We start from the raw sequence: 13,328 nt of genomic DNA, 5'->3' as shown, positions 1-13,328 counted from the left end.
TTTTTGAAAAGAACCAGTTCTCTACCCATCCTTTGTGCTCCATCTGAAGAACTCTGGTCAGTTTGAAAACCACTTTATTAAGGCATGGAAGACTCCACTGCATTTTGGAGGTGATCCAGATCCGAATTGGCGGATGTCAGAAATCTCTGATTGCTCTTCTTATTCATAAAATACAAAAATTTCCAAAAAAAACATTTTTTATGTTGTCATTATGTGGTGTTGTGAGTAGTATTTTGAGTGGAAAAAAATAATTTACTCAGTTTTGGAATACGGCTGTAACATAACAAAATGTTGAAAAAGTGAAACTCTGAATTCTTTCAGGATGTGCTATATGTAGAGGTTTTAGGCATCCTAACATTTTGATAAAGATGCCTTTTTAAATCACTGTCATAACAGATAATTACATTTGAAATGTTCAGATATTCTTATCGAACAAAAATGAAAGATTTTGTTTATTTTATTAAAGAAACTGATCACCTATGAATTTTACAAACCTTGTTTTCAAGTTACAGTCTATAAAAAATATGATTCATTTAGTTGTAATCATTTATTTAAAGAGAGCTTCGTGGCATTCAAAGGTCACCTCACCAGTAATTCAGTAAACACTAAATCAGTAGAATCAGCATTGATCAAATAGTGATGATGGACAGCATCATAAGGTGGGCAAGACCATCTGAGATGGTGACAGTTTTTTATGTGGATGTTTTTCACTGTATGTTCTGTTGTTGTAGAGCTGAAATTGCTCGAAGAAAGGATGTTGCAAGGCGCTTTCTGTTCATCAAGATCATATACAATGACAAAGAAGTTTCCAGAACAGATCGCCGCTCTCTCAACAATGATTTCAGGGTGCACTTTGGCCAGATTTTTAATCTGAAGATTGTTAACTGCCCCCAGAGCATCATTTTGCAGGTACAGAATTATTGCAGCTGTATGATAGGTTGCTATAGTTGTGGATTTCTGGGCTCTGCCTGATTTTCTCACATTCTGCCTGTGTGTTCATGAACAGGTGTTTGAGGAGACTGCCTTATCATCCTTCCTCCTGGCAGACGTATTTGTGCCTGTGCCAGAATCTTCAGCTTTGACGGGCAAAGTCCCACTTCAGGAGCTGGAGTTTAGCAGCAACCAGAGAGTAATGTTTGACCATGAGGGTGTGGGAAGTGGTAACTGTCTTCACGTAGCACTCACTCAGACATGTAGTAGTTAAAGCCACACTCCATCATATTTCACCAACATTTCTATTCTTGGATCCATATTTGTGGAGGATGTGGACAATTTATCTGGACCTGTTTTCCAGTGTCTCCTCTGTCTATCTGTCTCATGAGATGTGCCACTCTCCTTTGAGCCTGATGGCAGTAACAATCGAACCCTGCTGACATCTGGGAAGCTGTGCTGTTGTGTTTCTTGGGGGATAGGAGATGATGATTTACCACTCGCACCACATATGTATCAGCTGCCTGGCAGGTAATATCTCTTCAAGGACTCCACAATTAGTTTCACAAATAGGGTAGCACAGTCTCTTGTGAACCTCCTTGTGATATTGCAGGATTTGACCACTTCCGGGGATGGCCTGCCATTGTGCAACACATCCACAGCATTAATACTAACGACAAAAATGGTGTACTGTTTTGTTTTCGGCTGCAGTCACTGAAGCAGACGCGAAAAGTATCAATATGGGGTATTTATTGTTTGTAGAATTTTGAGGGAAAATTAATTTCAGCCATTTTGGAATAATGTTGTGACATAAAAAACAAACAAAAAAAGTGAAGCACTGTGAATACTTTCCGGATGCACTGTAAATCATAAATTTTACCAAAACTCAGCCATATTGGGTGTGCAAGCTAGCACATTTGGAGGGCTGGTCCCAAGCCTGGATAAATGAGAAGGGTTGCGTCAGGAAGGGCATCCAGCATAAATTTTGCTCGACCAAATATGTAGATCACAAGTCGTGTATATGATTGCTTAGCTGCAGCATTTCTGTTTTTGCATGTTTTACATTTTCTTGTTATGCTTTGGTTTACTTATTTTGTTATTGGTAGTCTGGCCAAAGTGGATGGTGACCCCACTGAAGTGGGAGCATGGTTGAATAGTGCAGGTGCAAGGAGTCAAGGTGTTTAAGGTAGATGTTTTTTAAATACTTGGGGCCAAATATCCAGATTAGTGGAGAGTGTGATAAAGAGGTGAAGAAGAGAGTGCAGACAGGGTGGACTGGGTGGAGAAAGGCAACAGGAGTGATTTGTGACAAAGGGGTATCTCTAAAAGTGAATGGGAAAGTTTACAAGGCAAGAGTCAGAAGAGTTATGTTGTACAGTTTAGAGGTGGAGGTGCTAACAAAACGACAGGAGGCAGAGCTGGAGATGGCAGAACTGTGATTTTCTTTGGGAGTGACGAGGATGGTCAAGTTTAGTATTGAACATATCGGAGAGACAGCACAGGTCGGACAGTTTGATGACAAAGTCAGAGAGGTAAGATTGAGGTGGTTTGGTCTGTGCAAAGCAGAGATCTAGGGTATACAGGGAGAAGGATGCTGAGGATGGAGCCACCAGGGAGGAGGAGAAGGGGGAGGGCAAAGAGGAGGTTTATGAATGTTGTGAGACAGGATATTATGATTGACGTGACAGGACGATACAGAAGACAGGGCGAGATGAAAACAGTTGATCTCCTGTGGCGACTACTAACAGGAGTAGGCAAGAGAAGTAGAAGAATAAATCCGAAGCAGTTTCATGAATATGAATACAAAAAAAAATTAATATTTTAAACATGGCATGATAAACAGCAATACTCGTCATGGATGCAAGAAATGAACATGGAAAAAAAACACATATTGCTGTTCAATGTGACCTCAGCTCTGCTGTTCCACTTTTTGCTATATGTACTGAAAAAAAAAACAATGTTGTTATGGCAGCTGCTGTCTTTCATTCATACTGATCTCTGTTTCAGTGGTTTGAACCAACTAGATGCTGTCACATATATTGGGGTATCTAACCTCAGTGATAAGAAAAAAATTGTGGCGTGGGCCAAGCAGGCACGACTAGATCCCAATGATCCAAAAAATGCTTCAATCATGCAGCTGCTACAGGTGGGCAACAAAATATTTGGACAAACAAGAAGTGTTAACATTTTTTTGTTTACTTTTTAAATGAAACCATGGTGTTTTCTCTGCTCTATTGATTTACCAGCTGGCCAATAGTGGTGAGGCAACAGCACCAGAGTACTTCCGTCTGGAGCACCTTCAGGAGGAGTTTAACTTTGTGACTGATGAGGAGTGGAATAAATCTAAAAGATTCCGCCTGCTCCATTTGAAGAACCAGGGAGTTCCAGAGTTTCGCAACTACATTGTTCCTGCTGTGGAGAAGGAGATCCCTAATGACATCTTTGAAGTCAGTCTTGTTGCAATTTACTTTGCATTATTGTAGATTGTGTGGATTTAGCTTGAAGATTCACTTGGTTGTGTGAGGCTAATTGGTTTGTCTCATTATAATTATTTCAGAAATATGAGAAGAGACTGAAGGAGGAAGAGATTGTTGACACCAAAGAACATCTGGATTCACACAGAGCAGCACTTGCCAAATGTTTTCATAAGGTTTGTAGACAGATGATTTAAACATGGTTGTATTATCTCAGTCTTCATCACGTGATAGCGCTAAAAGTGTTGTCATTTTGACATCTTGTAGATGAGAGAATCTGTTATCAACAGACTTCTTAGTACCAACCATCAATACAGTCTCTCTGACATGGTAATCGAAGAGGAAATTCCAAGCATTGGGTAAATATGCCTCAATGTCTTTATGTATTAATCATCCATCACAGTTTAATTGAATTGTGAAATTATACACACACACACACAATTAGCGGTTGTGCTCATTTCAAGCAGATATACGAGGTCTGTGAGAAAAGTATCCGACCTTTTATTTTATGCAAAAAAATATATGGATCTGATTCATATGTTTTTACGTCAGCCAAGCTTGAACCTTCGTGTGCATGCGTGAGTTTTTCCACGCCTGTCGATTGCGTCATTCGCCTGTGGGCAGGCTTTGAGTGAGCACTGGTCCACCCCTCTCGTCGTTGTTTCATTGCGAGGAAATAGCGGAATGATTTGGGCTTTTTTTCCCAATCAGAATTTTTTCAGAAACTGTTAGAGACAGGCAGCTGGAAACCATTCGAAAAATTTATCTGGCTTTCGGTGAAAATTTTACGGGCTTCACAGAGAATAAGGAGTGTTACTACAGCTTTAAGGATGGCCCACAATGGCACACGGTGCGCCGCGCTCCGAGCCGCCATCGAGAGGCAGAAACCACCACATCATTTCTAAACGGATCGCTGTGTGGAGCCGGGACCGTCGTGTGCAATTTCTCTGGTTATCACAAGAGCTGGACATCAGCCATTTTCCGGCAGATTTCACTTTTAACAAGAGATTTTGTCATGGAAAGCCGCGCGGAGGCTTCGCGCGTAAGCGAGACAAAGGAACACCTCCGTTTCAGAGTGTTAAAGGACAAGTTGGGACAAGCCTATCTCGGCTTTCAGTGTTTCCATTTCACCAAATCTGCATGTGTTAGGAAGTGGAAGGAAGCTGGAGCATGCAAACATGAGGAGAACATGCAAACTCCACACAGAAAGGCCATGGCCTACTTGCTGTGAGGTAACAGTGCTAACCACTAACAGCCTGTCACACCTTGACAATTTAGTCAGAGTATGCCTTTGTATGAAAAATATAGCAAATACGCTGGTGTATGTCTAATAAGATATGGGTAAATTTTGTGCAAGTTAATAGCACGTTGAAGCATGCTGGTTTTGGGCATGTACAGTATTTTCAACGTACGCCAGCGTATGGCTCATACGTCCGGCATACGCGGACCATAAGTTGTAGGTAAGTTATGCAATTGTTGACACATTTCTTGCATGTTACTCAAGTCAAAATATACCCATTGGTGCTATCCATTGATTGACTGAACAACTGAAAGCTGCACTCCTGTGATACAGTTCATGTTAAAACCATTTTGAGTAAATATAAAGTCTTAATCTTACCTGTTCATTTCAGTCAGATCCATCATCAGCCTGACAAAAACGTATCCACATAATGCATCCTGATTTTGGAAATTATAATCAGAAAATACTTTAGTTCCTTGTCGTGGTTGAAGAAAGGTAGCGTTTTAAAAGAAGTCCCTCTGTGTTTTGTCTGCTCCCGGTGTGTTTCTCAGACTGAACCAGAGAACCCGGAGCTTTGTGCCACAACAAGAAAATTAACTTATTTTAAAAGTTGAAAGAGTCACAGTGTCTCATTCATTCACATCAGCGTTTCCACAGTCATCAGTCAATATTTCAGCATTCTGTGTGCATTGAAAATAAATCCCATGATCCACCAAGACAAAAATAAAATTAAAAAAATGTTAAATTACTCTGTTTGGCCTCCGTGTGGAGGGGAGAGGCCGTACAAAAGCGTTTGTGCTCTCGATGACCTGCTTGTCAACATCGACGTGCTCCGCCTGCCAAACAAAAGGGTTCTGTTGTTGGTGGAAACACAAATCAAGCTCGACTTAACCATTCTGACCCTTGCTATAACGGTGCCGTACTGAACCGGGCCGCTCCGTACAAACGGGGCTATCAGCATATGCTGGTTAAATCGTCATAGTGTGACAGCTGCATAACTTATTTGACGTATCCAGTGTGTTTGCCAAATTTTTCGTAAGTCAGCATACGCTGGCTAAATCGTCAAAGTGCGACAGGGCCCTAAGCCACCATGCTGTCCCTATGGAAACAAATTAACAAATAGACGCACACTCATTGGCCACTTATGTACACATGTTTGGTGCATCTTTGTTTTTTTATATGCAGTATCTTTAATCTGTGAGTAGCAGAGACCTGCTGTTAGCCACTTTAGCACTGTGAGACAAAGTGTAAATGTAAACTTTCTTTTTCATTAAACCTTTATGAATTGAATTACAACTCTTGTCATTTGCATTGGATAAATTTACTGTGTAGTGCATTGTGTGTGTTTTCTTTGTTTGTATGTTTGTTGTTTTTTTCTGGCATGTGACATGTGGAGCCAGACTCCCTTCAGCATTTTGTCCATTTTAAGTTTGTTTTATTTTTGCACAAATGATGGCATCTCATAAAACCTCACTCTGTACAGATTTGAAATCATTGTACACAGTGTAACTATTCTGCGGCCATCTCATCTGTGAAATTTTACACTAATTCATATAAAACTTCACCTTTTTTTTTTTTTTTTTTAGAAATTGGTGGCGTCTGTTTCAACTCATATGTCGGCTAGCCTCATATGGGGACAATGATTCGGCAACAAATGCAGGAACAGTGCACTTTCACTTTTAGGTTCATATTTTCAAAGAAGAGGGTAAATTAACCAATTCCATACACATTTGTATTTGTTTCCATAGGTCACCACTGTTTCATCTTATTTCCACAGACTGGATGGCACTCTAGTTTCATGCTCTGTGCAGTGGGTGTAGGTTTACTCCCCCCAGTGCATGTGGTGTGGCCGCACCCCTCAGTCTGCTGTCTGTGTGTGAGGCAGTCAAATTGAGGGAAAGAGCTGGCCAGGGGGTTGAAGCAAACAACCATATTATTCCAACCAGGAACTTTGGAAGCATAAATGGAATTGGTGAATTTACCCTTTTTTCTGAAATACGAACGTAAAAGTGAACGTGTACCGGCCCCCCATTAGTTGTTGAATCACTGTACCCCTATGAGGCCAGTGTGTGTGTGTGTGTGTGTGTGTGTGTGTGTGTGTGTGTGTGTGTGTGTGTGTGTGTGTGTGTGTGTAAAGCATCACTGAACAAGAATATAAATGCAACACTTTTGTTTTTGCTCCCATTTTTCATGAGCTATTTACACAAAAGACCTATTTCTCTCAAATATTGTTTACAAAACTGTCTAAATCTGTGTTAATGAGCACTTCTCCTTTGCCGAGATAATCCATCCCACCTCACAGGTGTGGCATATTTATAATTTATAAACAACAGAAAAGGTGAGGAGGTGAAGGTCTAGTGGTTAAAGCGTTGGGCTTCAGACCAGAGGATCCTCAGTTCAAACCCCAGCCTGACCGGAAAGTCACTCAGGGCCCTTGGGCAGGGTCCTTAATCCCAGGGTTGTTCCCGGTGTACATGGCACCTGACGTGTCTGTGTGAGTGAGTGAATGTGAGGCATAATTGTAAAGCGCGTTGAGCGTCTAATGCAGATGGAAAAGCAGTACATAAATGCAGTCCATTTACCATTTAAAAGGCACTTACATTTTGGTGTGCGTCACTGGTCCTTTTAGGTCATGAGGATCCAAATAGTCCTACACAAACTTTCCAAAAAGTTCGAATCCAATCCAAAATTGTTCTCTGTCAACTTGCAAAAACAGTCAGATAGTTCAAAAACAATCCTGACCATGTAGTCCGTATATGATGCCGTGCACTCACTTCTTCATGTACAGACTGCCATCTGCTTTCCTCAGTCCAACAACAAATCGCGAGAGAAATTTGTTGAGCATTTCATCCGACAGTGTTTGTACTTCAGCTACAAATGTCCCAGTGAATACTGTAAATGCCTCCAGACAGTTTATGGCGTACTGATAATAATAATAATAAGCTTGTTCAAATTGTCATCTGTCACCAAAACAAATCCCACAATATTTGTATTTAAGCTAAGCGCCGTCACTGCTAGTATGAGCATGCCCAGTGGTCGCGGCATGCAATAGCGCAAAGCATATAGTACAAAAATTGCACGCTAAATGGAACCAAAATTGCACGGTAAATGGAACACAATGGCAAATGGTAGGAATAGCACTGGTCAACACAATTTTTCTTGCATAGAGTTTTTAAAAGATTTTGGGTAATTTGGGGGCACTGAATGTGAATCTGGCATTAGTTTTTGCCAATCACATCACGTTTTTGTCATGAAAACGTATCAAGCAATGAAGCAAAAGCTTCAATGCCTCTTTGGCGCGATAAACAATATTACGGAACATGCAGATTGCAAAAAACATGATGTGATGGAGGGAATCTGATCCCAGATTCAGATTCTGCACCCCAAAATTACCTTGTATCAGTTCTCTGTGCAAGGATTTTTTTTTTTTTAAACCAGTGTTATCCATGTCATGTGACATACAAACCACCAATCAAATGACAAGGATCTATTCAGGTGTGATAGAAATATAAATTATATAATACACACACATATGTATGCGTAAATACACACACACACACACACACACACACACACGTATGTATGTATGTATGTATGTATGTATGTATGTATGTATGTATGTATGTAGAAACCTATCACTGGAAGCATCCTGTCAGCGATAGGTTTTAAAACACAGTTTAAAAGGTCTCGACTTACAAATGAACATTCCATTTCCAACTTGATAAATCCTAAATGTGTTTTGACAATAAACTGATTGTGATATTTTGGTGGGGCATATAAATCTCACCCTGAATTGAGAAATACTATATATGACCAAATAATGGCCTCTTAATGTTAACAGTATCCATTATTGTTTTGGATAACAAGCTTTACATATTCTCTAATGATTATTTTCTAATGAATAAAAATATATACACCTTTGTTGTGAAAAGAGACAGCCTTCTTGAGTACAGTTGAATTTTAAATAGTCAATTTTCCTTAATAAAATAATTTTCACCCCCTTTTTAAGAAAGGTGAGGCTTTGTCTTCACTGGGTGACGTGTGGCACCTGCACTTTAGGTACTGGTACATAAAGTAAGTTATTTATTACTCATATTATGTAGATAATATGTGTCTCAAGTGTCTGCTGTTGTTGAATGTGTTGTATGTAATGTTCTAAAGTGTTCTGACATAATATATCTGCTATACACAATATGTGTGGGAGTGAGCAATTTATGCATTATTCATTGGCTAAATTGTCTCACTTCTACCTCCCACAATTCACCACTGACATTAGTGCTATACGTGTTATGCTACCAGTGGTGTCAAAAGTACACACATTTGTTACTTAAGTAGAAGTATAGATACTGCAGTTTAAAAACACTCTGGTAAAAGTTGAAGTATCAACTTGACCTCTTTACTCAAGTAAAAGTGAAAAAGTATGTACTCCAAAACCTACTTAAAGTATAAAAGTATAAAGTAACCTTTAAAAAAAAAGAAAAAAAAAGGTAGATGCCACTATATGAATTGAAAGCTTAATTTAAACACTGATTCGTTCTACATGTGGTCCAAGACCCAAGACTTATTTATGTATGTATGTATTTATTTATGTATGTTCATTGTTAGTTGCTTTTATATTTTCTGTTGTGTTTCTATTCAGGTTCTTTTTGCCTCTTTCTCTAAAATTGTATATAATAATCATTAGATTATTAATATATAAACAAAAATATATTTAAGAAATATTACATTTTGAAAACAAATGCACCCGAACGTGATGAGAGCTGCTTAATGCTAACTTTTAACATTGAAAATGCCATAGACATGCTAATGCGTTAGCGTCGCTCCCGTTTTTAAGTTATAAAATACATCTATCAACTGTTTCAGAAGACCATAACAGGTCGGTTTAACATAGAAAAGGTAAATAATACTCACAGAAGTATGCTCTTTAGGGTTTTACCAGGGGAAAATTAAGCGCCGTGCTGCAGAAAAGTTGATTACAGGCGCACATGACGTGAAATATATATATAAACATTAAACTGAAGCCAAGAGTAACAAGGCTGTTTGTTTTAAAAATGTAAGGAATAGAAAGTACAGATACTTGTGTGAAAATGTAATGAGTAGAAGTCAGAAGTAGGCAGAAAAATAAGTAAAGGAGTAAAGTATAGATACCTAAAAAGTGTACTTAAGTACAGTAACGAAGTATTTGTACTTCGTTACTTGACACCTCTGTATGCTACTATGTTGTAGAGTAAGTGCTAGCTTCTGAATTGTCATTTATAAATATCATTTATTTATATGTGTCTAATGCTGGTACCTTTTTTGTCAGTAATGAAAAAATATTGCCAGAACTCCTACCAGGTATAAGCAATATAAAGCTAGGTCATTTGGATTAATATAATCAGCAGAATCATAAACCTTTCAGAAAGATTTATAGGTGCCACACAGTTTACGAACTGATGTAATGTTTTTTTGTTGTTGTGTTTTGTTTTTTGTCTGATGCCACACTAACCTATTTGATGTTGTTCTCAGATGTGCATTCCTTGGCTCAGATATTGGCCTGGCTGAGGTTTTCTGCTCTGGAACATATTTAAGAAGTTGTTTTGGAATTGCTTTTACATTCTGATGACAGCATTAGTGCAGATAAATGTACATTATTGTCATTCATTTTCTAGATTGTTACTTAACACAATGTTGTGTTTATTAATGAAACTTTGCTATAATTTTTTTCCATTTTCCCCCACTTCTGTCTCTGGTGTGTTTGTGTGTATGTATGTGTAACAGTGGTGCAGGTCCAGGGTATGTTCTTAGAGTTTCTTTGTTTTTAATCCTTCACTTTGTATCTTTCTTCATTTAGTTTGAGCTTTATTAATACTGTTCGTGTTTGTGTAGTATTTAGTCCTCTCAGGATTTTGCAAATGTTTGGCAACACTGAACACAAATTTTTAGCAAAAGAAAATAGTGTAGGATTCATGTCTAAAACATAATGCCAATTCCGTATGCTTAAAGACCAAATAATATTTGCTGTTTTGAATGTGTTTATTGAATTGTTACATTGATTACACCGTTGTTGAAGTAATATTCATACTTCACTGCAAAATACTGGTGAGTGATATACCAGAAGGAGTACATATTGAAACACTTTACAATTATATATATATATATATATATATATATATATATATGAATATTTTGTGAGCGCTTTCTCACTCAGTGATACATTTTTAATAAATATAAATGTCAGAGTCAGCTTTATTGTTAATTCTCCACATGTACCAGACATACAAAGCAATCAAAATTACGTTTCCCACCATCCCACAGTGAAATATTCCTGACAGTAAGGTAGTAAGACAAACATATCTAGCATTCAAGTAAACAATAAGTAAGAAGATGATGGAGACACAAAAAAATAAATAAATTTGAAATGCAGTGCAGAGATAGTCAAGGCAAATGGTGGCAGCTGAGGTATTTCTATTTGACCTATGTGTGCAAGTGGCATAGTAGTGCAAGTACAGTCAGGTAATAGCAGCAGAAGTGTTTCCCGTTTTTAAACAAAGTGTTGAAGTGGCGTAATAATAGTGCAAGGCAGTCATTGTGTGGGTCAGAGGTTTTAAAAGTCCAGGATGTTATGTAGCTGGGGATAGAGAGGGGAGTGAGTTTAGTATCCTAAAAGCCTGGTGGATAAAGCTGTTGGCGAGTCTGGTGGTACGGGAGCGCAGGGTACAGTACCTCTTCCCAGAGGGCAGGAGGTTGAAAAAATTGTGAGCGATGTGGCTGGCATCACTGACAGTTGTGATCGCCCTGAGGGTGAGGCGGGTGGTATATATGTCTTTCAGGGAGGGGAGTGGGGCACCAATGATCCTTCCACTTCACTATGTGCTGCAGGGCTTTCCTGTTTTAGTCAGTGCAGCTCTCGCCCCACACAGTGACACAGGTGGTGAGGATGCTGTCAGTGGTGCCTTGGTAGAATGTGCTTATGATGGGTGGGGGAGCACTTGCCTGCTTGAGTTTTCTTAGGAAGTAGAGGTGCCGCTGGGCTTTCTTGATGTGGTGTTGGTGGTCTAGGAGAGGTCTTCACTGATGTGCACCCCTGGGAATTTGGTGCTGCTCACTCTCTACACCGCAGCCCCGTTGATGGTCAGTTGTAGGTGTTGGGTGTGACCTCTCCGGAAGTCATCATCAATCTCCTTGGTCTTGCTGACGTTCAGCAGGAGGTTGTTGTTTCTGCACCACATGGTCAGAAAGTTGACCTCCTTCCTATACTGAGTCTTGTCACCCTTGGTGATGAGACCCACCAGGGTTGTGTCATCAACCAACTTCACTATGTGATTGTTGCAGTAGGTTGTTGTGCAGTCATGTGTCAGCAAGGTGAAGAGCAAGGGACTGAGCACGCAGCCTTGGGGGGCCCCTGTGCTCAGTGTGATGCTGCTTGAGATGTTGTTGCCAACGCATACTGCTTGAGGTCTCTGACTAAGGAAGTCCAGAAGCCAGTTGCAGAGGGAAGTGCTGAGTCCTAGTTTGTCAAGTTTGCAGATGAGTTTTTGCGGTATTATGGTGTTGAATGCAGAACTGAATGGTATGAACAGCATTCTCACATATGAGTACATAAATAAATGTATGTATACGAGATAAATATAATATGTATAAATATAATTTGTTTCAGCAACTGTAATCATTCCACACATAGAAGAATGAAATGTTGTGAAATTGCAAATACCTGGAAGGACTGAGTACTGTTAGCAGCAACAATCCCATCCCACTCTTTTCCTTAAATATTTGTGATATTGTATGAGTTCAATTTAAATACACATACTGTATTTTGCTGTTGAGGAGTTGATAATATCCACTTATTGTGACCCATCAGGTTTCTGGGATTTAATCTGTTCAGACGTTTGTTTGAAACCAGTCGACCCTTGAAACCTCAGAGAAGAGAAAGAAAGAAGGTGACTGCGCAGAGTCTGTCTGATGGTGATGTGAAACTCTTGGTCAGCATCCGCCGTGCATATGACATCCCCACGCGTATCCCCCAGAGCAGGTGAGAGTTTTGTGCCCAGCAGAGGCAGTTCTTGCTTGTTTGATGCCTTGGGTGAACATCCCCTTCAACACCCCCCCCCCCCCCACCCCTCCCAACACACACACACTTGTTGTCATCTGATGTGTCTCGAGGTACAAATCTTGTGAAAAGTACAGACACACTTGCTGCTTTGACGGTCCCAATGAGCACAGTGGCCTCCATCATCTGTAAATGGAAGAAGTCCAGATCCACCAGGACTCTTCCTGGAGCTGGCTGCACGTCTAAACTGAGCTATAGGGATAGAAGGGCCTTAGTCAAGGAGGTGACCAAGAACTCGACGGTCACTCTGTCACAGCTCCAGCATTTCTTTGTGGAGAGAGGGCAGAACGACAAACATCTTTTCAGAAATCCATCAATCGGGCCTGTATGGTAGAGTGGCCAGATGGAAGCTACTCCTTAGTAAAAGGTACATGGCAGCCTGCTGGATTTTGCCAGAAGGACTCTCAGACCATGAGGAATAAAATTCAGTGAAGTATGGTGGTTGCAGCATCATGCTGTGGGGGTGTTTTTCAGTGGCAGGAACTGGGAGACTAGTCAGGATTGAGGGAAAGATGAATGCAGCAATGTACAGATACATCCTGGATGAAAACCTGCTCCAGAGTGCTCTTGACCTCAGAATGGGGCGACGGTTCAT

General features: G+C 40.0%; 1 protein-coding gene across 2 annotated transcripts in view; it reads left to right on the top strand.

The window, feature by feature from the left end:
* Positions 1–13,328, top strand: part of cc2d2a (coiled-coil and C2 domain containing 2A) — a 119,921-nt gene that overhangs the window by 77,257 nt on the left and 29,336 nt on the right. For both annotated transcript variants that reach the window (XM_034180548.1, XM_034180547.1), the window contains 9 exons: positions 732–909; positions 1,007–1,160; positions 1,323–1,461; positions 2,938–3,076; positions 3,177–3,377; positions 3,488–3,580; positions 3,672–3,763; positions 10,405–10,419; positions 12,485–12,655. In XM_034180548.1, the coding sequence (XP_034036439.1) occupies positions 732–909; positions 1,007–1,160; positions 1,323–1,461; positions 2,938–3,076; positions 3,177–3,377; positions 3,488–3,580; positions 3,672–3,763; positions 10,405–10,419; positions 12,485–12,655 (1,182 nt within the window). The remainder of the gene's footprint in view (positions 1–731; positions 910–1,006; positions 1,161–1,322; positions 1,462–2,937; positions 3,077–3,176; positions 3,378–3,487; positions 3,581–3,671; positions 3,764–10,404; positions 10,420–12,484; positions 12,656–13,328) is intronic.

This window comes from Thalassophryne amazonica, chromosome 10, assembly GCF_902500255.1.
Source record: "Thalassophryne amazonica chromosome 10, fThaAma1.1, whole genome shotgun sequence".
Taxonomy (NCBI): Eukaryota; Metazoa; Chordata; class Actinopteri; order Batrachoidiformes; family Batrachoididae; genus Thalassophryne; species Thalassophryne amazonica.
This window is presented reverse-complemented; position numbering and strand designations above follow the sequence as displayed.